This window comes from Eulemur rufifrons, chromosome 2 (assembly GCF_041146395.1).
Source record: "Eulemur rufifrons isolate Redbay chromosome 2, OSU_ERuf_1, whole genome shotgun sequence".
Classification (NCBI taxonomy): Eukaryota; Metazoa; Chordata; class Mammalia; order Primates; family Lemuridae; genus Eulemur; species Eulemur rufifrons.
This window is the reverse complement of record NC_090984.1, coordinates 6,147,958-6,175,119: the sequence shown is the minus strand read 5'-3', so window position 1 is coordinate 6,175,119 and position 27,162 is coordinate 6,147,958. Positions and strand designations below refer to the sequence as shown.

The window sequence follows — 27,162 nt, the reverse complement described above, 5'->3', positions numbered from 1 at the left end:
GAGGAGGCGCGGCAGGAAGGGGCGGGGATTAATGAATAGCCAATCAAACAGTCCTTCTTGCGCCTGCGCAGTTCCCAAAACCCGGGTTTCAAGGCAGCTCGGAAGTGGGAAGGCTGAAAGGTGCATCCCATTTTATAGATGGTAAGACGGAGGCCCGCGCGCGGCAGGCACGCCCCCAAGGTCGTAAATGCTCGAGTGGTCTGCGGCCGACGCAAACCCAAGTGTCTTGCTTTCCACGCCAGGAATCAGACTCATCTAGGTTCCAAAATCTCTGCTCCACTTTGGTCCTAGGTCCCCTCCAGGATTCCACATTGCGTTTAGTCGTGTCTGGTTAGTCTCCCCCATTATGTGACACTTCTTTTGTTTTTCCTCATCTTTGTGGTTTTGGAGAGTACTTACTGGTTTTGTAGAGCGTCCATCAACGTGTGTTTGTCTAATATTTTCTCGTGATTAAACCGAGGTTGTGCATTTTGGGCAGGAATTTCACAGAAGCGATGTTGTATCCTTCTCAGCGCATCCTGTCAGGAGGCCTGGGATGTTGACCTTGATTACTTGCCTAAGGCAAAGTCTACCAGTTTCTCTGCTGCAAAGTTACTATTTTCCCCTTTGCAATTTAAGTACCTTGTGGGAAGATACTTAAGAGATCATATTTTTTTCATCATATTTTTCACCCACTAATTTTAGGATTCATCCATGGTTCTTGCTGGCAACAATTATTACTGCGGTGTTCACCTCATAGAGATTGTCTATTAATTATTAATTGGAATTCTGTAAACAAGAGCTGTACATTCTTCTCCAATTACGTATTTATTCAAGTATTAATATCACCATGAACTGATGGAATTTATTTATTTTTATTTTTTAGAGACAGGGTCTCTCTCTGTCACACAGGCTAGAGAACAGTGGCACAATCACAGTTCACTGTAACCGTGAACTCCTGGGCTCAAGGGATCCTCCCGCCTCAGCCTCCTAAATTGCTGGGATTATAGACATGAGCCACCACACCCAGCCTACTGAGCACTTCTTTACTTTTGGCACCACAAGATGTTCCATGTTCCATGCTGGAATCAGCCATTTTTCCAAGGAGCCTGGGTCCTTTGTTTGAAGGGTGGTATTTAGAAACCAAGATGTGGGTGCTCAATGTGCTCATTGCTAATGGGGTGTCACTGCTTCTAGGTACCTGTCAGCAGTCAGAGCTGGAAAATAAGCCAGGCATGGTGGCGCACCTATACTTCTAGCTACTCAGCAGGCTGAGGCTTGAGCTCAGGATTTGGAGGCTGCAATGTGCTATCATCATACCTGTGTGAATAGCCACTGCTTCCAGCCTAGGTAACATAGCGAGACCCCATCTCTAAAAAGTAAAAAGGAAAATACATGCATGTTTACTAACCCATGCTTATACATGTATATTTACTTTTGCATCTATTCTTTTGTTTATATACTAAAAACCATGAGTTCATACTGATACGAGAATACACTTTTTTTCCTTTTCTTTAGAATCTTTTATTTTACTTTTGTTATCTTCATGATCTTTATTTTGCCACATCTAATGCCACTGTAGAGAATACACCTTTAAGTGGGATAGTCCAGGTTAAATTCATGAACAAAAAGGGGCAAATAGGAATTGCTCAATAAATGTTTGTAATTAAATCAGTATTAGTTATGGATATTCTATGATGTCAGTATGTTATGTATTCTATGTGTACCTGCTCTGGGTCTCAGTTTGTTAAATGTGAGTCTGGGTAATCACAGTTTCCACCTCTAAAAGGTTGTTGAAAGCTTGGAAGATACACACAGGATTTCTCAGGCACATGGAAGACTGTTTGAGAGCCCTGGAATTGGGCCGGGCGTGGTGGCTCACACCTGTAATCCTAGCACTCTGGGAGGCCGAGCCGGGCGGATTGTTTGAGCTCAGGAGTTCGAGACCAGCTCAAGCAAGAGCGAGACCCCATCTCTACTAAAAATAGAAAGAAATTAGCTGGACAACTAAAAATACATAGAAAAAATTAGCCGGGCATGGTGATGCATGCCTGTAGTCCCAGCTACTCGGGAGGCTGAGGCAGAAGGACTGCTTGAGCCCAGGAGTTGGAGGTTGCTGTGAGCTAGGCTGACGCCACGGCACGCTAGCCCAGGCAACAGAGTAAGACTCTGTCTAAAAAAAAAAAAAAAAAAAAGTCCTGGAATAGGACATATCTGAGTTCTAATTCCACCTTTGTCACATCCTAGCTAGATAGCCTTGGGCAAGTGTTAACCTTATGAAATCATGCCGATGAAATCCTTACGATGGGGCTTGGCACACAGTACATTTGCAGTATACTGTAGGTACTATCACTCCCACACTCTGCTGCCTTCATTCATTGAAAATTCAATGAGGACCAGGATTGTTATATATTTAGTCCAAAGATTTAAAAATTGTTCAGTCTCCTCTGGGTGTGGCCCATATTCTGGGGATCCAGAGAGTTCTCAGTCCCTGCCTAGCCCTGGAGGAGGAGGGGCAACAGTGTCAGAAACACACACCCTCAGCCCCGTGGGGCTCACTGCTTGGAGAGAGGAGAGACTTAAGGCTGGAAGAACCTGAGGAGTGGGGTGTGAGGGCTCATTTTAGGGGCAAGGAAGTTTGCAAGGAGGCAGATACCTCTGGATGGGGCTTTAAGGTAGGATTAGGAGCTTTCTAGGAAGGGACTATCATTCAAGGCTGACAGAATCACAAGAGCAAAGGCAGGATGATGGGAAAGGATATAGTGTGGACTTGATCTTTGTAAGAATTGGGGAGCTCGGAGAGCCAGGCAGCAGCAGTGCCAAGAGGGGAGCACTGGGGTGGGGGCTGTTGGGAAAAGCAGAACCATGGCTCTGTCTGCAGGCTGCAGCAGGAGAGGCCCAGGCTGGAGAAACCAAGCTTTTCAATAGGTCCCTTGGGCTCTGCTGGAGGCCAGGAAACATTTATGAGGGTCCTGGAAGGGATGGGGGCTGTACATCAAGGCCAAAAGGGACTTGGCTGGCCCCAGATGTTACGTACACAGTAGATTGGAAACAAGAAAATGTTTTCCTCCTTTGTGTGTTCAAGAGAGAGGGTAGGAAGTGATGGGAACTTTGCGGGGAGGGGAGGCCCAAGTTTGAGGATTGAAGCCTTTCTCTGCCACCGCTTTCAGTTTTATTTCCTACATGGCACTTATCACAGCTGCAATTAAATACTTATCTGCATGATTTCGCAACATCCAGCTCCCCTGGATGGAAGAGAAACTCAGTGGGGGAAGGGACCTGGCCCATTTTGCCTGCTGTGACCTCAAAGTAATTAACCTCTCTGTGCCTCAGTTTCCCTATCTATAAAATGAAGATAATAAGAGTCTTACCAAACATACCCATCCAATCCTAAAGAAGGCAAGAAAGGAGAGAAAGGAAGCATAGAGTAGTTGAGACAGAAGAAAACACTTAAGATGGCAGATTTATGTCCAAATGTGCCCATAATTACATCAAATATGAACAGGCCAAATGCTCCAATTAAAAGACAAAGATGGACAGACTGGATCAAAAGGAAAAACCCAATTCTCTGTTGCTTCCAAGAGACACATGTACAATGTCCTCATATATAGCGTACAGAAAGTGGAAAATAAAAAAGTGGAACAGGATGGAGCATAGTAAACACAAGCCAGGGAGAATGGGTGTGTGATCTTAATATCAGACAGAGTTCACTGTCCCCTTGATCTTAGCAAAAAGGCTGAGAAGTGATGAGCAAGTCTGATCTAAAGCAAAATTCACAGAAATAAAGTGGGGCGCATCGTAACAATGACAAGTTCAGTTCACCGGGAAGACATGACAATTGCACCTCTGTGTACAGTCAATCATGTGGCTTCCAAATAGAGTATTTATCTCATAAGGGAGGATTCAATGTGCATAAAGTGTTTGCCTGCACTTGTGATACCTGCTCAGTGAGTGCCAGTGATTATTATTACTGTTGCTGGTGTTATTTTAGTTCATTGTTTGTTTATTTTATCAGTATTGCTGTTTCCTGCATTCCTCCAGCCCCTACAAGACAGATGTAACCCCACTGTGCAGATAAAGACACTGGGGTTCTTTATCTCAGAACCTGGACTGGCCCACAGCTTATTTGATGCCCCTTCCCAGGTGACTCCTCACATACCCCAGCTGCCCCACCACCTCTCCTGTCTGGCCAGCCTGCCTCCTTTCTTTTCACAATGATTTTCCCCTCCCCCATTTTGTGCCACGCACTGTGCAGGCTACAATAAAAACAACAGAGCCTTCCCAGACTTTGGGGTCTTCCAGTCTAGTGGGCGAGGCAGAACTAAATCGAATGATGGCATGGCTGCAAGTAAATGAGTTATGAAGTAGAGGGTCATCGTGCCAGGTGGGGCACCTAGCTTTGCCTGGGGGAGGTCTGAGAGGGCTTCCGTAGAAGGCAAGCTGGGGACTCCTATCTGAAAAGTTAGTTCCCTCCAAAAGCCGGTGTGGGACTCATTCATTCATTCATTCACTTCTTGAGCTCCCCTAGGTGCCAGGCATGGTTCAAGGAAGTGCTGAGTACAAAACAGGCAAAAATTCCTGCAAGGATAGAGCAGAGGGGAGCGTGGGGGGACCCAGAAGCAAAAGAGTGACAAGATCATTCTGGAAGGGGATAACTACTGGGAAAGAAAGAAAACAGTGAGAGAGGAGTTAAGTGTCCCCAGTTTCAAAACAAGATCTATAAAAACCAATTTAATCGAGGATACCACTTTCCGTCGGTCCCGTGGGCACCGTATCACCCTCCGCCAGAAGGTAGGTGGAGGAGGGACTCTTCCCAGTGGCCCTGCACACTCAGTCGCCAACCTAGCTGTTATTGAGCACCTCCTGTATGCGCCAGGCAACCTTCAGGGAATTAGACCACGTGGGGAGGGGGTGGGGGTGGGGGTAGGTTTCTGTGTGCCCCTGGGCACGTCGCTCCCCCTCGGGACCTCGGGTCCACTTCTCTAGGGCTTTTTAAGGAGGGTTATTCAGCAATCCCAGAGCTGCCCTGACCGGCAAGCTTGAGCTCCTTAAGGAAACACCAATTAGTGCTGTCCTCTCGACAGCCCCCAAGGTGAGAGTGCATGGATGGGGGTGCTTATCCCCATTTTGCAGATGAGCAGGATGAAGCTCAGACGGGAGCCAGGAGTCGCGCAAGCTGCGCGGAACTGACTCATGTTTGGGATCTAGCCTAGAGCCCTCCGCCCCCGCCCCAAGTGGCCAGGAGGTTTCTGCCCCTTTAAGAATGTCCCACGGAGCCAAGCAGGAAGGGGGTGGTGCCAGCACCCGGGACGGACGTGTGCGTGAGCCAATGGGCGTGGCAGTCTCGGCGGCAGCGGCCAATGTGAGCGGCGGAGGCGGGGCTGGGCTCCCGAACCTGGTTCCCGAGGCGCGGCGGCCGCGGCTGGGGGCGGGGAGGGGGGTGCAGGACCCCAGGCTGGGGTCCCGGAGCCGGAGGCACGTGTCCCGCGGCGCCGGGGGGGCCGCGCCGGCCGAGGGCGCTGCCCTGGCCTGGGTCGGTCCGGGGGCCGGCGCAGCGGCGGCTGCGGCCGATGGGCGGGGCGAGGGGCCGCGGGGGAGGCGAGCGAGGGGCTCGAGGGGTCGCGGGGTGCCCGAGGGGGTGCGGCCGGGCGGCGGCGGCCGGGCGTGTGGGTCACGGGGGGCGGAGGCGGTGTAGTGGCGGACTGCCGACGGAGACGTGCAGGGCCGGGGGGCGCCCGAGAGGTGCGGGGGTCCGGGGCCCCAGAGTGGTGGCGTCAGACGAGCGTGGGGCGTTGGGGACCTGGGTAGGGGGTCGAGGGAGGCGCAGGCCGGGGTGGGGGGCGTCCGGAGGGCGTAGGGTGCTGTGGGATCGGGAGGGGGGCGTCTGGGGACACTAGAGTGTTTACGGGGCGACGGAGCGGCTGTGGGGGGAGGTGGCCCTGGTTGGGGGCGGCGGCGGCTGGGTCGGGGGAGGCCGATTTGTGCGGGCGCAGAGGATTGTGGGGGTGGGAGCTGGGAGGGTCTCAGAAAATGGGGCCTGAGCCCCGAAGGAGCAGACAGGTGAAGGTTAGGTATGGGATGCTGTGCGTTAGAATGATGGCTGTACCTCTTTCTGAGCTTGGGGCCTTGGGGAGAGGGGTCGGTACGTTAGGGTACAGCCTGGGCTAGGGGCTCCCAACAGGCCTGGGGCAAGGAAGAAGTAGAATCGGTGGGATCTGGACCACTTCCGTAAAGGAGACTGCTTTCATGGGGTGGGAGGAAGATCTTGATGAGAGGAGGAAGAGCTCCCAGGCTTTGGCCAGGATCCCTGACATTGGGGTCGGGGAGTGGTATTAGAGGCAGTGTTTGGAAGGTAAAAGGCTTTGGGTTTGTGGGTGGTTAAGGGCCGGCGCTGTTGGGAGGGGGCTCCCCTTCGGAGAAGGGGCATCTGGAAATGGGAAGCCCTGGGAAAGATTAAATTGCCCAGGTGGCCCAGTGGCTCTAAAAATGGCTTCCCCAGGGCCTCAGGGGCTGTCCCCTCCAAAAAATTCCCAGCACTCTCCCTCGGCATTGAACCAGGTAAAACCCCAGGGTCTAGAGCCCCAGGTTCAAATCCTGCCTTTGCCATTGGCTTGCTCTGTGACCTTGGGCAAATGGCTGTGCCTCTCTGGCCTTAACTTCCTTTTCTGCAGAATGTTGGGGGGGGGTGTTCCCTACTTCCTGGGGTGTTTATAAACATTAAATAATAATTAGCTCTAATAATAGCTAATTCTACTTGAGCCTGATGCCTGGGGCTTGACGCGTGGGTTAATTCCTCCCGACGAGCTGAGATTGTTTTATACCTTACACCTGTGAAACCGAGGCCTGGAGCCCCTGAGTCACACAGCAAGTGATCTGCAGTGTGGGGAATGGGTACAGAGAAGACTTCCAGTGGCTTGGTGGGTGGGATTCTTACCCCCATCCATCCCACTCCCCAGGGCCAATTCCCGAGCCCCCAGCAGCATGGCATCCTGCGCGGAGCCCTCTGAGCCCACCGCCCCGCCGCCTGCTGGGGTCCCACCGCTTGAGGACTTCGAGGTGCTGGATGGGGTCGAGGATGCAGAGGGCGAGGAGGAAGAGGAGGAGGAGGAAGAGGAGGAGGATGACCTGAGTGAGCTGCCACTTCTCAAGGACATGGGGCAGCCCCCACCAGAGGAGGCCGAGCAGCAGCCTGGGGCCCTGGCCCGGGAGTTCCTAGCTGCCATGGAGCCTGAGCCTGCCCCAGCCCCGGCCCCGGAAGAGTGGCTGGACATGCTGGGTAAGGAACAAGGGTGGATTGGGTTCACCCAGAGGGCCCAGACAGCTCAGGCTCAGGAGTGACTTTGGCCTTGGCCCTCTTGTCCCCTGAGCCTCATTTCCCCATCTCTGCTGTGAGGGCTGGAAGTAACACGTGGTAACCACGGTGATTGCCAGCCACAGGCAACTACTTGAGACACTTGGTGTTTACGAACCCCATTCGTTTTCGAGCACATGCACCCACAATGTACTGTGGCCCTGTTTCCCAGAGCTGCTACCAGTGGCCCAGAGAGGCTGAGTCACCTGCCCAGAGCCAAACAGCCAGCACGCTAGGCATCAGCAGCATCTGTCCCCGTACTGTCTTTTCTCAGCATTTGTGTGACTCGGGTTTGTCCCTTGAAAGTTGTGTCCTGGGGTCCTGTAGTTCTGGGGAGTGTCGTATTTTGTTTAGCCCTCTGGCCGGTTCACAGCATTCATTAGTGTTACAAATGTTCAGAGAAGTCCTGCAAGAAAGGAACTTGGTGAACCCACACACGTGGCCTGCCTGTGTACCTCTGCACGGCTGCTCTGAAAACAAGAAATCGTTAGCATTCTGTGGAAAATGTGTTGCTGTAAGTGCAGTGCTGATACCTAATATACCATATGATGCTAGTGCCCACGCAGATGATAATAAAACGTCATCACTGTGATCAGTAGTACTGGTTATACTCTACCAGTAGTATCAAAGAACAGTGACACTGGGAAAAAAACAGAAATGTTACTACTAATATCACCACCACTACTAATCTTCATGCTCCTAAAAATAATGCCAGGTAATCCTTCCTGAGCACTGGTTCTGTGCCAGGCCTCTGCAGCAACTTATTTTATCCTTACAGCTGCCCCGTGACGTGATTCTCATGATATCCCCATTTCACAGATGGGGAAACTGAGGCTCAGAGAGGTGAAGACACTTGCCCGAGGTCACACAGCCTCCCTATCTGTTTTGGAATTTGGGAAGCTGTTCTTTCGTACTGATGCTGAGAGTAAGAGCTGCCCTGCTACCCTTCTGAGCATGAGGTTGGCACTGTATTTATATACGACTGTCCGGAAGGGATCCAGCCACCTAATCGTTCTGGATATGTTAACAATGGCTGGATACTGACAGAGTATTGCTTTGTTTCTCGGGCTAAAGAGCACTGGTGTCACCATAGCTCACTACAACCTTAAACTCCTGGGCTCAGGTGATCCTCCTGCCTCAGCCTCCTGAGTAGCTGGGACAACAGGCATGTGCCACCATGCCTGGCTAATTTTTCTATTTTTAGTGGAGACAGGGTCTCGATAGTTTGGTGGTTCCCAGATTGGATGGGGGGGTGCATATGGAAGGTGGGGAGCAGCACAAAAATTGGAATATTCTAGAATATTTCAGAATGTGGATGGACAGATCACTGTCCCTAACTTTTAGGCTAGAGTCCACTCAGATTTGTGGACTAGACCGTCGGCATATTACAGAACACAGGTAAATGTGGGAACACGAGTGACCACAGACCATGTCAGAATTACGTGCCCCACAGGTTCAGCCCTCGCTTAGCTAAGGCTCCCTTTTGTCGACACCTTGGGAACGCCCCGAGGAAGGTGAGGCTGTGTGTCCTGGGCCAAGTCACATGCCTTCTCTGTGCCTCCGTTTCCTACTTTGTTAAATGTGGTGCTAGCAGCAGTCACCCCAGCGGTAGCTGAGGGATGACAATGGGTGTTGTCACTGTGGGTTCCCTGAGTGCATTTGCGAGGGCGCCGGGCCTTCTGCCCGGTGCTCAGTCAATGTTGGCTGTGGCCATTTAACCATTGCTGTGATCGCTTGTGGTGCAAGCAGGAACGCCAGCTGCGGTGGCCGAGAGAACAGACAGTGGTCTCCTTCTAGGGGGTTGTGGGGGACCAGGGCTGCTTTTGCTTATAAGCTCTTTGGCTCTGTTTAACTTTTAAGTTCAGTGCACACAGTGCTTTGGTAGAGACATATGGTGTCACAGGTGCTCTGGTAACCGCACAAACGCTTACTGGGTGCCACCAGGAGGCCCTGTGATCACACCATTTTATGGGTGGGTAAACTGAGGCCCAGATGGCCCAGGGGCTAGGATTTGAATCCAAGGATTTGTCCTCTCTGAGCCTCAGTTTTTTGTTGTTTGGAGATGGGGGTCTTGCCCTTTTGCCCACGTTGGGCTTGAACTTGGGATCCTCCTGCCTCCGTCTCTTGAGCACCTCAGTTTTCTTAAAACAACCAGACCAGCCATTGTTCACTGTCCCCAGTGCCAGCATTGTCACCTGAAATTGGTCCTGTCCTGCCCAGTGTCCAGCAGCATGGGGTCCCCTGCCCATTTGGCAGCAGAGGGGACATTGGACACTGAGTTTGTGCCCCAGTTTTAGGCTGTTCCCTCTGGGGTGGTGAGTGGGCAGAGTTTGGTGTGGGGAGGGGGTGCTTAGGGGAGCAAGTGCCTGTCTGAGTCGCCGGGTGACAGGCTGCATGTTCCCGGCTCCTGGCAGGGAATGGGCTGTTGAGGAAGAAGACGCTGGTCCCAGGGCCACCTGGCTCGAGCCGCCCTACCAAGGGCCAGGTTGTCACGGTGCAGCTACAGACGTCGCTGGAGAATGGCACGCGGGTGCAGGAGGAGCCAGAGCTGGTGTTCACCCTGGGCGACTGTGACGTCATCCAGGTGGGGGCTGGGACGGGGGAGGGGGTAGGGCGGGCACCTCACCGGGTCTGGGCCCGCCTGATCCCCGGCTGCCCCTATGCACCCAGGCCCTGGATCTCAGCGTCCTGCTCATGGACGTTGGGGAGACAGCCATGGTCACTGCTGACTCCAAGTACTGCTACGGCCCCCAGGGCAGGTGAGAGCCGGCTGCCCACCATGTCCCAGCAGGGATGGGGGGTGGGCAGGGTGGGTGTCCCCTTCGGCTCACCCCATCCACCGGCCCATTTTATAGAAGAGAAAACTGAGGCTCTGGGAGAGGCACTCACTTGCCAAGTCACATAGCTCCAGGGTGGCACGAGTTACTTCCCTTGCATTGTCCCGAGGAGGGGTGATGGTCGGGACAGATCAGCACTGGAGCACTGTCTTGCCTGCTCCTGAGCCAACCCAGCGGGTCTGGGGTTGGTTGTGGGGGCCACCAGGTCTGAGTGCTGCCCCTGGCCGCCCCCACCCCCAGCAGGAGCCCGTACATCCCCCCGCACGCGGCCCTGTGCCTGGAGGTGACCCTGAAGACGGCCGTGGATGGGCCAGACCTGGAGATGCTCACGGGGCAGGAGCGCGTGGCCCTGGCCAACCGGAAGCGGGAGTGTGGCAACGCCCACTACCAGCGGGCCAACTTCGTGCTGGCCGCCAACTCCTACGACCTGGCCATCAAGGCCATCACCTCCAGCGCCAAAGGTGACCGCCCAGTCAGAGTCTCACCACCTCCCCCACAAAAGAATCCACTTGTAGTGCCGGAAACCTCAAGCCACAGGGGTCTTCAGAACATCGTAGACTAGTCCAGATGTTAGACAGTTACCCAACTGTCCCTGACCTTCAGGTAGCGTCTGCTCCAGATGTGTGGTACATCCCAGACCCGTGGAATGTTGGGGAATGCAGGCAGATGTCCGCACAGGTGTGACCATAGATTGTTGTCAGTCCACGTGTCCCCCGGACTAGGCCCTCATTTCCTCAAGGCTCCATTTTGTGGGCTCCCTCGGGTGCCCTAGGGAAGGTGCAGCCCTTGGTCCCGTGTTAGAGATGGGGAAACTGAGGCCAGAGAGGCCTGAGGTCCACCAGGGTAGAAGGCGGCCCCCTGCAGAAGGTAGGTGTTGGCGGGCTGGGGTGTGGTGATGGCTGCCGCGGCTGAGCACTGTCTCCCCTGCAGTGGACATGACCTTCGAGGAGGAGGAGCAGCTCCTGCAGTTGAAGGTGAAGTGTCTGAACAACCTGGCGGCCTCGCAGCTGAAGCTGGACCACTACCGCGCGGCCCTGCGCTCCTGCAGCCTGGTGCTCGAGCACCAGCCCGACAACATCAAGGCGCTCTTCCGCAAGGGCAAGGTGGGCCACGCAGGCTGGTCCCTGGCACTGGGACGGAGGCCATAGGCATCAGCCAGCTGAGCTCTCTGGGGTGCAGGTGGCGAAACTGAGACCAGGGCAGGTGCAGGAGTATAGCCTGGATCACAGCAAGTCACTGGCTGCGGCCAGAGCCAAACCTAGAGTCTTAGGTCCCCACCTCTGGCCCAGTGATGAATGCTTCTCACATATAACCCTCCATGGCTCCCATCTCCCTCAGAGCAAAAGCTAAGTTCTAGTCATGGCCCTCAGGGCGCTAAGCCATCTAGTTGTCCCTTTCTTGCCATTACCTCTCCCATCGCATCTCCTGCTTCTCTCTACCCCGCCCAGTGTCCTGCCTGCTTGTTATGCAGGCCATTGCGTTCCCACTCCGGGGCCTCTGCCTGAGATGGTCATACCTTAGTATCCTCGCAGGTCCCTCCCTGGCCTGGTTCAGGTCTTTGGTGTCACCTCGTTGGGAGGCCCTCCCTGCGCTCCCCTCCCCCGTCTTCGTTTCCTGTGTCACCATCTCAGGCAGCACACAGAGGTGACATCCTTATCCCCTCCAGAAAGCAGGGGTTCGGTCTGCCTCATTCATTGCCTAATCTCCAACGTTGCAAACAGGGCCAGGCACACAGTAGGTACTCAGTAAAAGTCCAGATTCATTCATTGCCTAATCTCCAACGTTGCAAACAGGGCCAGGCACACAGTAGGTACTCAGTAAAAGTCCAGATGGAATGTAGGGTGAATCGCCGTGCATACACTTGGTCTTAACTGTTTGTACCCCATTTTTGTTCATCCTCACAGCCTGGTGAGGACCTGGGTGGGAGTGGGGTGGCGTGGGGGTGGCCTCTCGGCACCTTTTAGCAGTAAACCGAGGAAACTGAGGTATAAATGCTGGGTCACCTGACATGTTTGTGAGAGGCCTGAGCATTTATTCTCTTCAGTCAGCCTTTATTAAGCACCTGTTGTATGCAGAATTCTTCAGAGAAATGGGAAGAAGATGGTGCTGCCCCTGTTTTTAAGCCTTTGTAATGCTCCTGGGGGCAGCAGGAGTGGTTGCTTATGTAGCCTCATACAAGTTTGGACCTGCTGGTTGAAGGTGACGGAAATCCACTCCAACAGGTTCAAGTAAAAAGGAGGGATTGGTGGCTCATGGGGCCAAGTCCAGGAGATCTGGCTTCAGGCATGGCTGGATCCAGGCATTCGCGATGTTGTGAAGAGGTTGTGTCTCTCTGTCGTGACCTTCCCTCTTAGGCAGGCTCCTTTCTCAGGGTGACTGCAATGATCCCAGCCCCACTCAGGTCCCAGAAAGCTCCAGACTTCTATTCTCCCCTCTTAGCAACTGGTCTTCCAGTGGCACCAGCATAATCCAGGCTGGATCTCATTGGCTGGCTTGGGTTACATGCCTGGTTCTGAGGTCACTCACTGTGGCCACAGCTATGGAAACGTCCATTTGGCCTCCCTAGGCAGCTGAGGTGGTGAAAGGAGGGGACAGCAAGGTGGGTGCCTGGGTCTCCAGCTCAGGCTGAAACAGACACATGGGGAAGGAGCATGTCAGGGGCATGAGGCCAAGCCAGGCGTGGCACACATGGAGTTTGCGGGCTCAAGAACAGCATGGGGGTGGTTGGAACTCCGGGGCTGTTGTTGGAGATGGGCCTGGGGCCTGTGACGGTGGCCAGGAGCTGGGCAGGGCTGGGCCTGTTGAAGGAGAGCGAGGCCCCGTATGGGTCCAGTGTGGTGCTGGCCCCTTTGCCCCTGCAGGTGCTGGCTCAGCAAGGCGAGTACAGTGAGGCCATCCCGATCTTGAGGGCAGCCCTGAAGCTGGAACCTTCCAACAAGGTGAGCAAGATGGGGGTGCCCCCGGGGACTTGCCCTGTGGGCCTGTCTGGGAAGTCCCTCTTGTGGTCTGCCCCAGGTCTATCTTACTGTGGCTCTGTGTGGTATTCCCACCTGGGCAGTGGCAGGGGGTGAGCGGCAGAAGGGCCCTGGCCCAGCTTGCTAAGAACCTCATGACTGCCACCAACCACGTCAGTCTGGGCTCACCCATCCAGTGGGCCCAGAGGCTCAGGACAGTGCCAGCTGGCTTATCAACGCCAGTGTCCTCCTCAGAGCCTTCCTCTCTCCTGGCCTCCTTGTGCTCTGCCCCATCTACCTGCTCCCTTGGGGGATGGGGTCAGCAGCACCCGTTTTCCTGAAGCCCAGCAAGGGGTAGACAGAACCCCCATGTCTCAGCAGTCCCGGCGCCCAGGTGAACCAGGTTCCCAGAAGTCAGAGCACTAGCGGTGACAGTCAGGTTGGCTGCCACGTGCTCTCAGCCCAGCTCACGCCCACCTCCCACAGACGATCCACGCGGAGCTCTCAAAGCTGGTGAAGAAACACGCGGCTCAGCGGAGCACAGAGACCGCCCTGTACCGGAAAATGCTGGGCAACCCCAGCCGACTGCCCGCCAAGTGTCCCGGCAAGGGCGCCTGGGTGAGCTGGGGCCAGAGGGTACGGGGGGCTCCCAGAAGGCAGGGCAGCTGCCATGGGCAGGGCATGCTTAGCAGAGGTAATTTGTTCATTCTGCAAACATGGATGTCCTTGGCGACTGGGCCATGCTGAGCAATGCCGGGGACACAGAGAGGCTCCAGCCCTGTGTGGCCAGGGCCAGGGCAGAAGCTGGAGGGCTCAGGGTAGGAAATGGAGGCTCTTCCAGGGCAGAAGGCCAGGTGTCCTGAAGGAGGGGATGTTTGATTTGGGTTTTGCTGTATGAGTAGGAGTTTGCCAGGAGGCAGGAAAGGAATGGTCAGGCAGTGATTTGCTGGGAGGCCTGTTTGGGCCATGTTGGCAGCTGAGGCGCCAGAGGCCAGTCTTAACCACCCTCTGCTCATCTCTCCACTTTCCTTTGTCCACAGTCTATCCCATGGAAGTGGCTGTTTGGGGCGACTGCTGTCGCCCTAGGGGGCGTGGCTCTCTCTGTGATCATTGCTGCCAGGAACTGACTGCCTGGGTGGCTGCCACCCCCTCTTGCACACCATGGACCCCACCCTGCGTTCCCTAACTCCCCCAAGCTTCCTGTCCTCTGCCCTCCCTAGTCTAGCCCCCTCCTCCGGGTTGGGGGCAGCAAGGATTGGGGGTCACGTGCCCAGTGAGCAGGAGGCACTGAGGCCCTGTAGGAGGAAAGCAAGGTGTGGCCGGGGCCCCACGTCCAGCCCAGAGGGAGGGGCCCTCATTCCTCCAGACCCTGTTGCTCCCCTACAGCCTCCACCCTCCTGGGTTAGGTCTCAACCGGGGCCAGCCTTAGTTTCTCCTTAACAGGCCTGGGGGACGCCCTTCCCCTGCCTAGTCCCTGCCTGAGTGCCCACCCCTCCCGCCCCGCCTGCCGCCCTCTGTCCAGGCTGCCCTGCCGTGAAATAAAGCCTCCCACCCTGCACTCTGTCGGCTCCCGAGCCTTCTTCCATCACCGCGTGGGGCGGCTGGGCCCCAGACGGCCTGCGACACATCCCGGGTCACAGAGCCCTGTGGACGAGGCTGAGCCAGCCAGGGTATAGCTGGGGTTTCCTCTCTCGGCACAACAGCCCCGCTTTACACAGGGGAAACTGAGGCCTGGAGAAGTGGGGTAATGGAGCAGGCAGAGCCCTGACGCGGCCGGTCCCCGTGGGAGTTCCTGCCCAGCTCCACCAGTGACCCCAGAGTTTTGCTTCTCAGACCTGTTTGCTCAGCTGAAGTCTGGGAGGCTGGCACACCCTAACTTGAGACTGCCGCGTGGATTCTGTGGAATGACCCCTCTTTGGCGGACGTGCTGCAGAGGCAGGGTCCCTGGTCTCAGAAGAGACAGACGGGATCCATGGGGGGGCAGGGCATGGATACTGGAATGGGGCTTGTGAAGGGGCGTGGCGGGGGCGGGCCAAGAAGGCCTCTCTTGGGAAATGCTGTGCACCGGGAGACCTCAGCGACCATGGGGTCTGTGTGGTGGCACAGCCAATGCAAAGGCCCTGGGGTAGGATTGAGCCTGGTGTGTCCAAGATTGAAGAGGGTGGGCAGTAGTGGGGCCAGGCCCTGCAGGGCTGCAGAGGCCATGGGAAGGGGTCGGGACTGATTTCAGGTGCTCCCCAGATCCCATTTGGCGAACCCTATGACGTGGGACTCCCATTAATGTTGTCTCACTGCCACAGCCAGGAGGAGCAGAGGCAGAGGTGGGGCCTCTGTCAGCCCAGCACCTGTGGCCCTCCTTCCTGCTGTTCCCTCCTGCCTCCAGGAAGGAGGACGTCCCAGAAAACAGACCACCATAACTATCTCGCCTGCATCTTCCCCTTATAGCCTGGGAGGGGAGCCACCTGCCACGGCCACCCGGCAGAAGGTGGCATTCAGGCCTGGAACCTGAATCTGTGCCCTCCCTGCTTCCAGGCCCTTGCTCTCTGGGCCACCCGGGTGACTCTGAGGACACGAGGCTGCATGTGGCTTTAGTCTGTCTCCTCTCCAGCAGTTCAACCCCTGTTGGTATCAACCTTGTTCTCAGACTGGAAGGGGGCTGCGGACACCCCAGGACAGGGTACCCCATCTTTTCTCAGTCTCACCAGCCTGGGCAATACCCTGCTCTCAGGCACAGGCTGGAAAACTGGCCCGTGTGACAGCCAGCTAGACCTTGGGCCACCCGGGGTGACCATCTAGCCCAACCCTGTATGAGAGTCATCACTGCCACCGTCATTCCCAAGTGCTGAGTGCTTGCCGGGTGGCATCAGTCCCCTGGGCACCCATGGCAGCCTCATTCTGTGCCTTCTTTTTGTGTATTTTGGGGACAGGTCCTTTGTCAGAGAGGTATATTGTGAATGTTTTTCTCATTCATTCTATGGGTTGCTGTTCACCTGCTCACTCACTGTGTCTTTTTTAAAGAGCAGACATTCTGGCCAAGTGTCACCCAAGCTGGGTGAAGTGGCTCACACCTGTAATCCTAGCACTCTGCGAGGATGAGGAAGGAGGATCACTTGAAGCTAGGAGTTCGAGACTAGCCTGAGCAAGAACAAGACCCCGTTTCTACAAAAAGTAGAAAAATTAGGTGGTGTGTATGTAGTCCCAGCTGCTCAGGAGGCGGAGGCAGGAGGATCACTTGAGTCCAGGAGTTTGAGGCTCTAAGCCTGGGTGACAGAGCAAGACCCTGTCTCAGAAACAAAAACAAAAACAAAAGAGCAGATGTTGTAAATTTCCCTAAAGTCCAGTTGATGAGTTTTTGTCTTCCATTCCTTGTGCTTCTTGTGTAGACATATTTGCTGAGCCTAAGTTTGCAAAGGTTTTCTTCTAAACATCTTAATGCTTTAGTTTTTACATTTTAGGTCTGTCTTACTCTCTTTCTTATTGCTTATAATAGAACACCTGAAACTGGGTACTTTATAAAGAAAGCGAATTTATTCTGTATAGTTAGGAAGGCTGAGAAGTCCAAAATTGAGGGGCCACAGCAGAGGATATCACGTGGGGAGGGGGCTGAGCGTGCTAGCTCAGGTCTCTCTGTCTGGTTTTGCTTTGTTTCATTTTGTTTTGTTTTTTTGATACAGTCTCTGTCGCTTTGGCTGGAGTGCAGTGGCATCATCGTAGCTCACGGCAACCTCACACTCCTGGGCTCAAGTGATCCTCCTACCTCAGCCTCCCAAGTAACTGGGACTACAGGCACGTGTCACCATGCCTGGCTAATTTTTTCTATTTTTAGTAGAGACGGGGGTCTCATTCTTGCTGGGACTGGTCTTGAACTCCTGACCTCAAGCGATGCTCCTGCCTCGGCCTCCCAGAGTGCTAGGATTACAGGCGTGAGCCACCGCGCCCGGCTCTCTTCTCTTATAAAGCCGTCAGTCCCACTCTCATGATAATTCATTCACATGGGCAGAGCTCTCAGGACATACTCACCTGGGACATCCGTGCATATAAGGAAGACTTCTCTTCCCCAGTGTGGGACTGTGTGGCAGTTTTGTCAAAAACCAGCTGACCCCACACTTATGAGTCTTTTCTGGACTCTACTGTTGTCTCAGGTTTATCGGTCCCCTTGGCCCATGCAGCTTTCTCTGCTCCATACTGAGGGTCTCTATGTCCCCTTGGTGGGTCCCACGCTGTCTGGGAGACTGTATTGCTTTTCAGTAATGCTGGAGTGAGGCCCTGTGTGTTGCCACCTTTGCTCCTGTTCTCCAAGGTTGCTTTGGCTGCGCCCACGATTAGCTGAGCAGACGGAGACCGAGAGAGGAGACAGCTCTCATCCAGCAGGCAGGATTCGTCCCAGGTCACCCGCCTCCAAAGCCCGAGTTCTGCCTACCCGCCGTTCCACACCTCCCTGCCCTCTGACCTTCACCCTTTCACTTCTTCAACCCTTCGTGAACGTCTGTGGTTTGCTGGCACCTGGCATAGCGCATGCAAAGGTGTGCCGGCTGGACTGTGCATGGTGCTTTTGGAGAGCAGCCAGGATGGACTTTTTTCCTTTCATAGCAAACATTTACCAGTGCCTGCTGTGTAGTTGGCCTTGAGCAGTGACTTAGGCTGGCATTGCCCTCGAGGGGCGTAGCTCCCATGGCTGCCAGTTGGAAGTGAGCTTTGCGCATGTGTGAGCTCACATTTCTGGAGCCCTTCAACAGGGTGACCTACACATACATGTCCCTACCTTGTGTCATCTTCACGGGACAACCTTCCCAGGGCTCTGAAGCAGGTGCCATTATTAGCCCTATTTTCTAGATGAGCAAATTGAGGAATAGAAAGGGCAAGACATGTCCAAGGCCACACAGGGGGTGAGGGGCAGGCTGGAGGCACTGTCCCCATCACAGAGCTCACCAGATGCAGTTTGTGTCAATGGGCCACCACATGGTGATCACCTGGCTTTCTATTTCTTAGGTGACCTGGTTCCTAGAGACTTGTGGAGAGCTTGGCAATTCCTGCTGCTTCTTTCCCTATTGTTCTTGGGATCCCATCGAGAGCCACTGGGAATCAAATGGAAAGTGCAGCCCATGGTTAACCTCTCTAAATCTTCCCTTCCCTTCACCTTTCCGGGCCTCAGTTTCCTCTTCTGGCAGATAGGTCTAAACCACCATATCCACTCCAGTGGGCAGCCAAGGTGCCAAGAGCCTGGTGCATGTTAAGTGCTCAGTGCTGGGTGGCTATTTCCCAGGCAAATACACAGAGGCTCAGAGAGACATAGTGCCTTTCCCAAAGTCACACAGCAAGCTGGTTGGCCCTCAAAGCCAGCTCCTCTCATGTGGTCCTCCAGTGGGCAGCCTAGCTGTCTCCACCCTTCTCTCTTCTTACTACAGATTTAACAAGCCCCAGCTGCCTTTTTCTGCCCTTCTTTGACCCTCCCGAGCACCTCGGCCATGTGGCTTTAGTATTTACTGGCCCAGCCTTCCCGATGAACAGCTGGCACAGACGGTGGGCAGATGGGCCAGTGTGTCTGGGCAACCAGCAGCGTTCTCCCTGTAGGACCAGCTGATCCCAGGTGAAGGGTGGAAGATCTAGATCTTTGGCTCTGAGTGCAGACAGGCTGGAGTTGTAATCTCTGCAGCAATGCATGAGATCTTGCCTCAGTTTTCTCATCTACAAAGTGGGCTGATAGCTAAGTTGTGGGCATTAAATGAAATCATTTATGTATTCAACACATATTTCCTGCCAGGCCCTGTGCTGGGGTGTTCAATGAGAAAATATTCAGAAATCCCTTTCTGGACCCCGGTACTGGAGGCATGGTGGAGTACTGGTAATTAAGATGGCTCTGGCCAGGCGAAGTGGCTTATGCCTATAATGCTGGCACTCTGGGAGGCTGAGGCAGAAGGATAGCTTGAGGTCAGGAGTTCAAGACCAGCCTGAGCAGGAGCGAGACCCGGTCTCTACTAAACAGAAAAATTTAGCTGGGTGTGGTGGTGCACGCCTGTAGTCCCAGCTATTTGGGAAACTGAGTTAAGAGGCTCACCTGAACCCAGGAGTTTGAGGTTGCAGTGAGCTACGATGATGCCACTGCATTCTGGCCAGGGCAACAGAGAGATTCTGTCTCAAAAAAATAAAAAAAGTGAAGAAATAAAAAATAAAAAGGTTAAATGTAGAATCACCGTATGACCCAATAATTCCACTCTTAGGTATACAGTGAGTCCTTGCTTAATGTCATTTATAGGTTCTTGGAAACTGCGACTTTAAGTGAAACAATGTATAACCGTGCCTGGCTCTAATGTTAAACATGGAAATTAATGTGAGCTATACATACATTTAAGAAAGATTTATAAAAACAAATGAGACAATTATTTACTCAATCATTACAGTTCAGGGTTGAGGGTGGCCTGAGCTATCTTGGCGGCTCAGGGGTGGAAGGCAGGAACCAACCGCCATCCCATCGCAGGGGCACACTGACACGTACCCACAGTCCACCGTCGCTCACACTGGGACCATTTAGACACGACACTTAAACTAACATGCACATCTTTGGGATGTGGGAGGAAACCAGAGTACCTGGAGAAAACCCACTCAGACTTGGGAAGAATGTGCAAACTCCACATAGGCAGCGGCCCTGGCTGGGAATGGATTTTTTTCCCCCTCGGCGTTATAATGAAGCAACATTATGTGAGGATCTGCTCTATACCCAAGAGAAGGGAAAACATCCGTCTACACAAAAACTTGTACATGAATGTTGGTAGAGGCACTATAATAATGGTGAAAAAGGGGAGCCACCCAAACGTCTGTCAACAGATGAATGGGTAAACATAATGTGGAATAGTATGCGGCCATGAAAAGGAACGAAGCACTGGTAACATGCTATCAAGTTGATATACTTTGACAACATTATACTGAGTGGAAGAAGGCAGACATAGAAGGCCACACGGTGTATGATTCCATTTATATGAAACGTCCAGATCAGGCAAATCCCTAGAGACATGAAACTGATTGGTGGTTCTCAGCGGCCGGGGAGGGGAATGGGCATGACTGCAAATGGGGACTGAATCTCCTTTAAGGGTGAAGAGAACGTTCTGGAATCACCGCAGCGCGTGGCAGCGGTTGCACAGCTTTGTGAATGCACTAAATACTACCGAACAGCTTAAATTAAGTAGGTGAATTTTACATGTAAATTATAACCCAGAAAAGTTGTTTTCTAGAAAATGGAGCTGGACTCCACCATCGCTCTGGGCCTGTGGGGATGTGGGATTTTATTGTTAAAATTCTACTTATATCATAAACAAAGTTTACAGGCTCCTCCTCCACCTACCGGCCACCTTAAGGGAAGACCCATCCGCTAACCCAGCGTCCAACGCGCGCGTCGTTTACATAGCCACGCCCACCAACTCGGCCAGCTGCGAGCCCCCCGCCCCCACGTGTTTTCGCCGGCCCCGCCCGCTCCACGCCCTCGTTGGGCCTCTCAACGGAAGCCAAAGACCGAGGCACGAGCGAGCTCATAAATAATGCATCACGTCAGCGGCCTGGGGGCGGGGCTTCGATGCTCCCGGGTGAGTCAAGATCATGCATAATCCACATGGAGGTGGGACCTGGAGAGGTGCGCGTGTGGAGGCGGAGTTCGCGCACGAAAGTGGCCGCCTCTGGGGCCTGGAGGGGCGGGGCAATCGTGCCTTATGAATATGCAGAATGTCGGGGAGCAGACGGCGCGCCTAGTAGAGCCCTCAGGGGGCGTGGCCAGCAGCGGCTCATGAATAATGTAGCACGTCGGTAAGCAAGGCGCCGGCGACTGTTGGCATCGCGGGAATCGGAGGGGGCGTGGCCGCCAGCGTCTTATGAATAATGCAGCGCGTCAGCGGGCGCCGGCGCTAGGCCGGGAAGGGGGGCGGGGGAGCGACGGTCGCAAGATGGCGGCGCTGAAGGAGGCTCGGAGCTACGGGCTGTCGTGCGGGCGCGTGAGCGACGGTAGCAAGGTGTCTGTGTTCCACGTGAAGCTCACCGACAGTGCCCTGAAGGCTTTCGAGAGCTACCGCGCCAACCAGGTGAACGGCTTCAGGCCCGGCGCGGACGGCGGGATGCGGGCCGGCCTCGCGCCCCCCTTGTCGCGGCGCCCGGGCGCCGGGTCCGGGGTGCCGCTCACGAGTCCCTGGGCCGGCGGGGCGCGGGGTGGGCGGCTGTCCTGCCCGGAGCGCGGGGAACCGACTTCCTTCTCGGCACCAGGAGGCCACACAGGCGACGGCCCGGGGCTGCTTAGGGGCCCAAACTTGCTCCCCTGGCTAGGGGCGCTTAGTGCCGGCACCTGGGGACGTCGGGGCCTTTCCTGGCCCGCCGCGCACCTAGGCAAGAACTGGTCTGCGCACCTGGCTGCGGGGTGTGGGGGCGGTGGGCAGCGCTGCCCGGGCACGGTGGGGTGGGGGGCAAGCTTAAGGGCTTCTCCATCTGGGCCCCTGGGAAGGGCAGTTGATGGGGGTGCCTGTGTCTGCTCTCCTGGGAAGCAGCTTTTCTGTCTAGGTCCCTTGCAGGGTGGGTCGGCAGGGCACTGTTGTCGGGGCACCTGTGGGGGCCTGTTTCGTGTGGGTAGGAGGCTGTCTCTGCACCGGGGCTGGGGGGGGGGGGATCGACTTCGATGCTTTCCAGTGAAGCTCCAGGTTGGGCTCACTCTTTTGATTTTTGGGAGGGGGAGTTTGGGCAGAAAGTGACAGCTTGCTCCCTGCTTCACCTCCCCTAGGTGACCCTGTCTTAGTGAACACTTTTGGAGAGCGGAAGCGTTGTGGGGGGCTGTGATGTTTTCCTAAAGGCATATGTTGGGGATCCCTGGCCATAGTGGGCACCTGGGAGGAAGCTCTGGCCACTACACCTGGCGGCTGACTCTTGATTTTTCTCAGGGGCCAATTTGGGCCCATCTGGGGAAGTTTGAGGCATTTCATTTCTGCCACCTGACAGGGGGTGGGGAGGGGAGGCTGCTGTGCACCTTCTTTCAGGCCTGATTTTGGGGCACATCTGGGGCTGTGGTCAGAAACTTGCCTCTTCCCATTTCTGTTTGTGTCATGGCATCCCCTGTTGGGACAGAAGTTGCAGATGCCCAGTGGCCAGGTCCTGAGGGGAAGTGGTTTGGGAACGTTTTAACTCTTTCTCTGGAAACTGGGGGCTTTGTAGTTATAAGGTGGCTGGGGATGGGGGTGCGTCTGGTCTCAGGCTCGGGAGGCCCCGCTCCCTGCATGTGTGTGTTTGTGTATACTGGGGATGGGGGGGGGCACGGGCGGGTGAGGAGAGAGACTAACTAGGAAGGAATGTGGCTTTCTTCCTGCCCCAGACTTGTTCAGCACCATTAGCTAAGCCGGGAATTTCTTCCCCTCTTTCATTTCCACCGCTCTCCTGGTGCTCCCCCCGCCCCCCTCAACGCTTCTTCCTACTCTTTGAGCAGTTTCCTTCCTGTCTCGGTGTCTCAGTTTTCCGTTTCATAGCATGGGGATTTTATCTTTTTTGGAAGAGCAAGTTCTCACCTTGTCAGAATGACTCTCCAGGATGAGGCTAAGGCGCCCATGCAGGTGAGGAGGAGGAGGAGGAGGAGGAGGAGGAGGAGGAGGTAGTAGCGGTGGCAGTGGCAGCAGCAGCAGCTGCTTACTGCCCAGCCTGAGCCTCTCTTCCTGGTGGAATTCTGGCCTTGAGTCTTTTTCCCTGGGCGATGCTGACTTGTCCTGCAGGAAGGCAGGCTTTCCTAGACACAGCCGGGTAAGAGCTCATGAGTCACGTAAATAAGGCGGACTTGGTACCTGGTCACCGCGGTCTTCTGTGCTTCAGGGACCAGGAGCCCTGCCCTCTCACTGATGCTGCCCTCACTTGCTCCAGTCCGGAAGGCCCGCCTGTGCGTCCACCTCATGTTGTCACACTGCTATTTTTAATTTAGGGTGTTGGTTACATCCCCTCATTAAGCTGGATCTTCCTCCCGTGAGGGTGGGTGAAGGGAGCTGCGGACTGTTAAGCTCTGCACGCTGGGAGCTTGACTGTGTATGACGATGTGTTGACTAGCCAGGAGGGGCTCCCTGGAAGCACTTCTCTGAGCCACCCAGAGCAGCTTGGCTGGCCGGATTAAATTTTGGGATAATCTGAACTTGCGTTTTTCTCGAAAGCTCTCTGGTAGTTTAAGTGGCCCGGCAACTTTCCTATTTAATCTTGCCCATTGGGCAGTGTGGTGACCGAGCGAAGGTCAGGGCAGCTCTGACGCTGCCGGTGGTTTCAGTGGTGGCATGGGGAAGGCGGCTTGAAGAACTTGATTGTGTGACTGGAGAAGCTGACTGGTTACCTCACTGGGACAGCTCTGTCGACCGGCAGCCAGAGTGTTCTGTTCCCCAGTGCTGTGATTATACGGTTTGCCAGTAGCAACTTGTGGAGAGGCTTTTACAAATTCAGCTGTGGCCAGGGCTGGAATGGGACTTGATGCCGAACTTTCTCTGGGATATCCCGGAGCAGGCCAGGTAGGGGCCCCCGGGGTTTCTCTCCCTAAGGGGTCTGAAGTTGGAGCCGCCCTGGTGCAGACCTGGTGGCCAGCTTGGCCTTCCCAGCCCACTTTGGACTGCATGCAGTTTTTCCTTGAGTGTAAAAACCCGAGTGGATTCTGAGGCGGCTGCTCCATGGATCTCCCTTTTTGCTCTGGTGGGTTACTTCTGGAAGAGGAGAGAGAGGAAGTATGGACACAACCCATCCTTCCAGGACAGTGTCCCTCACTTGCTGAAGAAATTTCTTCTGACTGCTCTGAGGAAGTGACCCTCCCAGGGGCGTCTGCCTCGACCACCTGGGTTATATTTTGTCACTGTGGGCTTGGATGGGCTCTGTTGCTGGGTGACCTCCTCTCTTGGATTACAAGCTCCTTGGTGGAGGGGAACACATTGTTGTTCAGGAAGAATTGAGGGCCCAGGGAGGGGTCGGTGAAGCTGGGCAAATAGAGCCTGTGTGGGTTTGAATCTTGGCTCCACCAGCCTCACGAGGCCTTGAGTAAGTGCCTGGCATTCTCCTCAGAACTGTGAGGGTCCCAGTATTTGACGTCCCTCCCCACACCGATCCTTCTCTCGGGATGAGGGTCCCACCCTCAGTGCAGCTGTGACCCTCTTGTGTACTCAGCGCTTGGTGCTCTATCTAGAGCCAGCTCCCAGGGGAGCTGGTGCCTGCTCCCTTGCAGGGTTCATGCAGAGCCTTCAGGAGACAGGTAGCCTGGGCTCACTCATCTAACCCAATTTGATTGAGCACCTGCTCAGCGCAGGGCCACCACGCAGGGGCTGGACACCCACAGATGACCGAGGCCAGCCTCTTGTGTCACCAGCTGACACTCTTGTGGCAACAGACAGATGATGAACTGGGACGGTGGCACAGAAACCAGGAAGAAGAACTGGCCTGTGGCCATGTTAGGACAGAAACAAGGCCTGTGGAACAGGGCATTGAGTGGGCACTTCTCGGAGATGACGCACAGCTGAGGTCCCAGGCACAGCTGGTGCGCTGTCCTGGGACAGGGTGCGCAGGGAGCCGAGGCCTGCAGCTGGTTGTTCTGGGCGACCCTGGAGCTGTGTGGGGGCCTGTGTGGATGTCAACCTGGGGACTGGTGGCAGGAGGAGCTTTAATTTAGCCTGTGTTCCCCTCCCACCGCACAGCCCTGGAGCCCTGGCTTGTCTTCCTTTTCCCAGTGGGCTCCCCACTGGGCCTGGAGCAGGGCAGCTTCTCTCCAGCTCTGCATGCTTCTCAGACGAGGCCTTCCCATGGGCACATGTCACTTTGACCACCTTGAGGAGAAGGCTAGCTTGTGGTCCCCCTTTATGTTGGGGGCAGGTGAGGCTCTGGTGGCCGGGGCAGTGTCACCTGCCTGCGGGCACTCAACTGTCTTCACTGGCTGCCTCTCCAGTGCTTCAGCCAAGACCTCTTTTGGGTTTGGAGGTGGTTTGAGTCACAGGGAACATGGGTTCTGAGTGGGAGTCACACCCTGGCTCCAGCCCTGGTTAAACATCAGCATTCTGGGCCCCCATGGGGCTCCAAAGGTTGGTGATATGAGTGGTTATACTGCTCCCTCCCCTGAGAAAGCCTAAAGGTGACAACAGCCTACACCCGTGGAGTGTGGCCCCCATGCTGTGCTGCCCACGGGAATTCATTTAGTCCCCCTCTCCCTGTGGTGGGAGCCTTCCCATTTCTCAGGTTCTCAGGTGCGGAAATGGGCGGGGATTCCTCGGAAGGCTGAGTCACTGGGCAGGATCTCCCAGCTGGGAAGTAGCTGAGAACCCGGACCCAGGCATTGTGGCCCCTGCTCTGCCTCTGCAGGGCCGTGGCTGGGCTGCAAGGGTCGGGTGGGTCGGGGGGCACACGGGCTGGCATGGGGCATCCGGCATCAGGAGCATGGCCTTGTGCCTCCACCAGGCTGGCACGTGGGGTCCGGTTTGCATGTTCCAAGGTGGGCGTTAGTGGTTCTGGGTGGGTTGGGTTCCAGAAGGCACTGGAAGAGGACGAGCCAGCCTGAGTCTGTGGGATTTGAGCTGACAGTCTCTGCAGGAGGCAGGTGAGGGTGCGGGAGAGGGACCAAACCCCGCCCTTAGCCACCACTGTGACCCTTGACTGTGCTTCAGGCTGCATCCTGCCTGTGCTGGGATTGTGTGTAAACAGCAGGCTAGCAGACGGCTCTTGGGGAAACCCACCCTTCTGTTGACTCATCAGCAAGGCCAGAGTTCATCACCCTTGAATTAGTTTTGACATCACACCGGGTTGTGACATCGCCAGGAGACCCTGAGGGAGGAACCAGGCAGCTTGAAAAACAAGACTGCTTCCCGCACTCCACAGAGCTCTGGGTTTGCAGCAGCTGGACACAGAGGAGACGCCCCGTTTTCAGAAATCCACTTGGGGTGACAGGGCATGGACTTATAATTAATACTGTGCTTTTGGGCCTTTGGCCTCTTCTGTGTTCTTCATTTTTAGGGCTTTGCTCCCCGTTTTCTACCTTTATGGCTTGGGTTGTTGGCATTTTCTCTTGGTCTGTGAATCTTATCTCCATAGTCAGCCACAGAGCCCAAAGAGACACTTACTCTTAGAACAGTGCCTCCAAATGATCTCTGACCCGTAGGTGCAATGTCTGACAGAGATATGTCTGTGATATGCAGTTATTTTGTCACTTGACTTTTTTTTTAAGCTTCCATTTTTCTGGGATATCATTTTGCCTTTTGTGTGTGTGTGTGAGAGATAGGATCTTGCTCTGTTTCCCTTGCTAGAGTACAGTAGTGTGATCATAGCTCACAGCAACCTCAGATTCCTGGGCTGAGGTGATTCTCTTGCCTCAACCTCCTGAGTAGCTGGGACTACAGGCATGCGTCACCACACCTGGCTAAGTTTTCTATTTTTTTGTAGAGGTGGGGTCTTGCTGTGTTGCGTAGGCTGGTCTTGAACTGTTGGCCTCAAGTGATCCTCATGCCTCGGCCTCCCAAAGTGCTAGTATTACAGTCGTGAGCCACCATGCCTGGCCACACTTTGCTTTTTTTTTTTTTTTTTTTTTTTTTTTTGAGACAGAGTCTCACTCTGTTGCCGGGGCTAGAGTGAGTGCCGTGGCATCAGCCTCGCTCACAGCAACCTCAAACTCCTGGGCTCAAGCGATCCTCCTGCCTCAGCCTCCCGAGTAGCTGGGACTGCAGGCATGCGCCACCATGCCCAGCTAATTTTTCTAGATATATTTTTAGCTGTCCATATAATTTCTTTTTTTTTTTTTTTTTTTGAGACAGAGTCTCACTCTGTTGCCCAGGCTAGAGTGAGTGCCGTGGCGTCAGCCTAGCTCACAGCAACCTCAAACTCCTGAGCTCAAGGGATCCTCCTGCCTCAGCCTCCCGAGTAGCTGGGACTACAGGCATGCACCACCATGCCCGGCTAATTTTTTTTTCTATATATATTTTTAGCTGTCCATATAATTTCTTTCTATTTTTTTTAGTAGAGATGGGGTCTCGCTCTTGCTCAGGCTGGTCTCGAACTCCTGAGCTCAAACGATCCGCCCACCTCGGCCTCC

At 54.7% G+C, this 27,162-nt stretch overlaps 2 protein-coding genes across 6 annotated transcripts in view; both read left to right on the top strand.

Annotated features, from left to right (window-relative positions):
* The first annotated feature begins 90 nt into the window (after positions 1-90).
* On the top strand, positions 91-14,649 carry FKBP8 (FKBP prolyl isomerase 8). Of its 4 annotated transcripts, none has more exons than XM_069476999.1 (9): positions 91-141; positions 6,936-7,255; positions 9,745-9,914; positions 10,001-10,089; positions 10,408-10,628; positions 11,098-11,270; positions 13,029-13,106; positions 13,608-13,739; positions 14,162-14,649. In XM_069476999.1, exons 2-9 carry the CDS (start codon positions 6,961-6,963, stop codon positions 14,246-14,248), a joined length of 1,245 nt encoding a protein of 414 aa, XP_069333100.1. In that variant the 5' UTR covers positions 91-141; positions 6,936-6,960; the 3' UTR covers positions 14,249-14,649. The 4 variants fall into 4 exon arrangements, with proteins under 4 accessions (XP_069333100.1, XP_069333122.1, XP_069333111.1 ...); XM_069477021.1 differs by lacking the exon at positions 91-141 and adding an exon at positions 5,371-5,454; XM_069477010.1 differs by lacking the exon at positions 91-141 and adding an exon at positions 5,398-5,454 and having other exon boundaries at positions 10,411-10,628.
* A 6,385-nt stretch (positions 14,650-21,034) lies between these two features.
* Positions 21,035-27,162, top strand: part of ELL (elongation factor for RNA polymerase II) — a 69,222-nt gene continuing 63,094 nt past the window's right edge. The window contains exon 1 of one of the 2 annotated variants that reach the window (XM_069476974.1): positions 21,035-21,184. In XM_069476974.1, coding sequence (XP_069333075.1) covers positions 21,050-21,184 — 135 coding nt within the window. In that variant the 5' untranslated portion in view covers positions 21,035-21,049. The remainder of the gene's footprint in view (positions 21,185-27,162) is intronic. The other variant, XM_069476965.1, reaches the window with a different exon arrangement.

Excerpts from the sequence above, each read along its gene's own strand:
- FKBP8 (XM_069476999.1), top strand. The coding sequence starts at position 6,961 with ATGGCATCCTGCGCGGAGCCCTCTGAGCCCACCGCCCCGCCGCCTGCT. Across the intron at positions 10,629-11,097 it reads CATCACCTCCAGCGCCAAAG|TGGACATGACCTTCGAGGAG; the intron begins GTGACCGCCCAG and ends TCTCCCCTGCAG. Across the intron at positions 13,740-14,161 it reads GTCCCGGCAAGGGCGCCTGG|TCTATCCCATGGAAGTGGCT; the intron begins GTGAGCTGGGGC and ends CTTTGTCCACAG.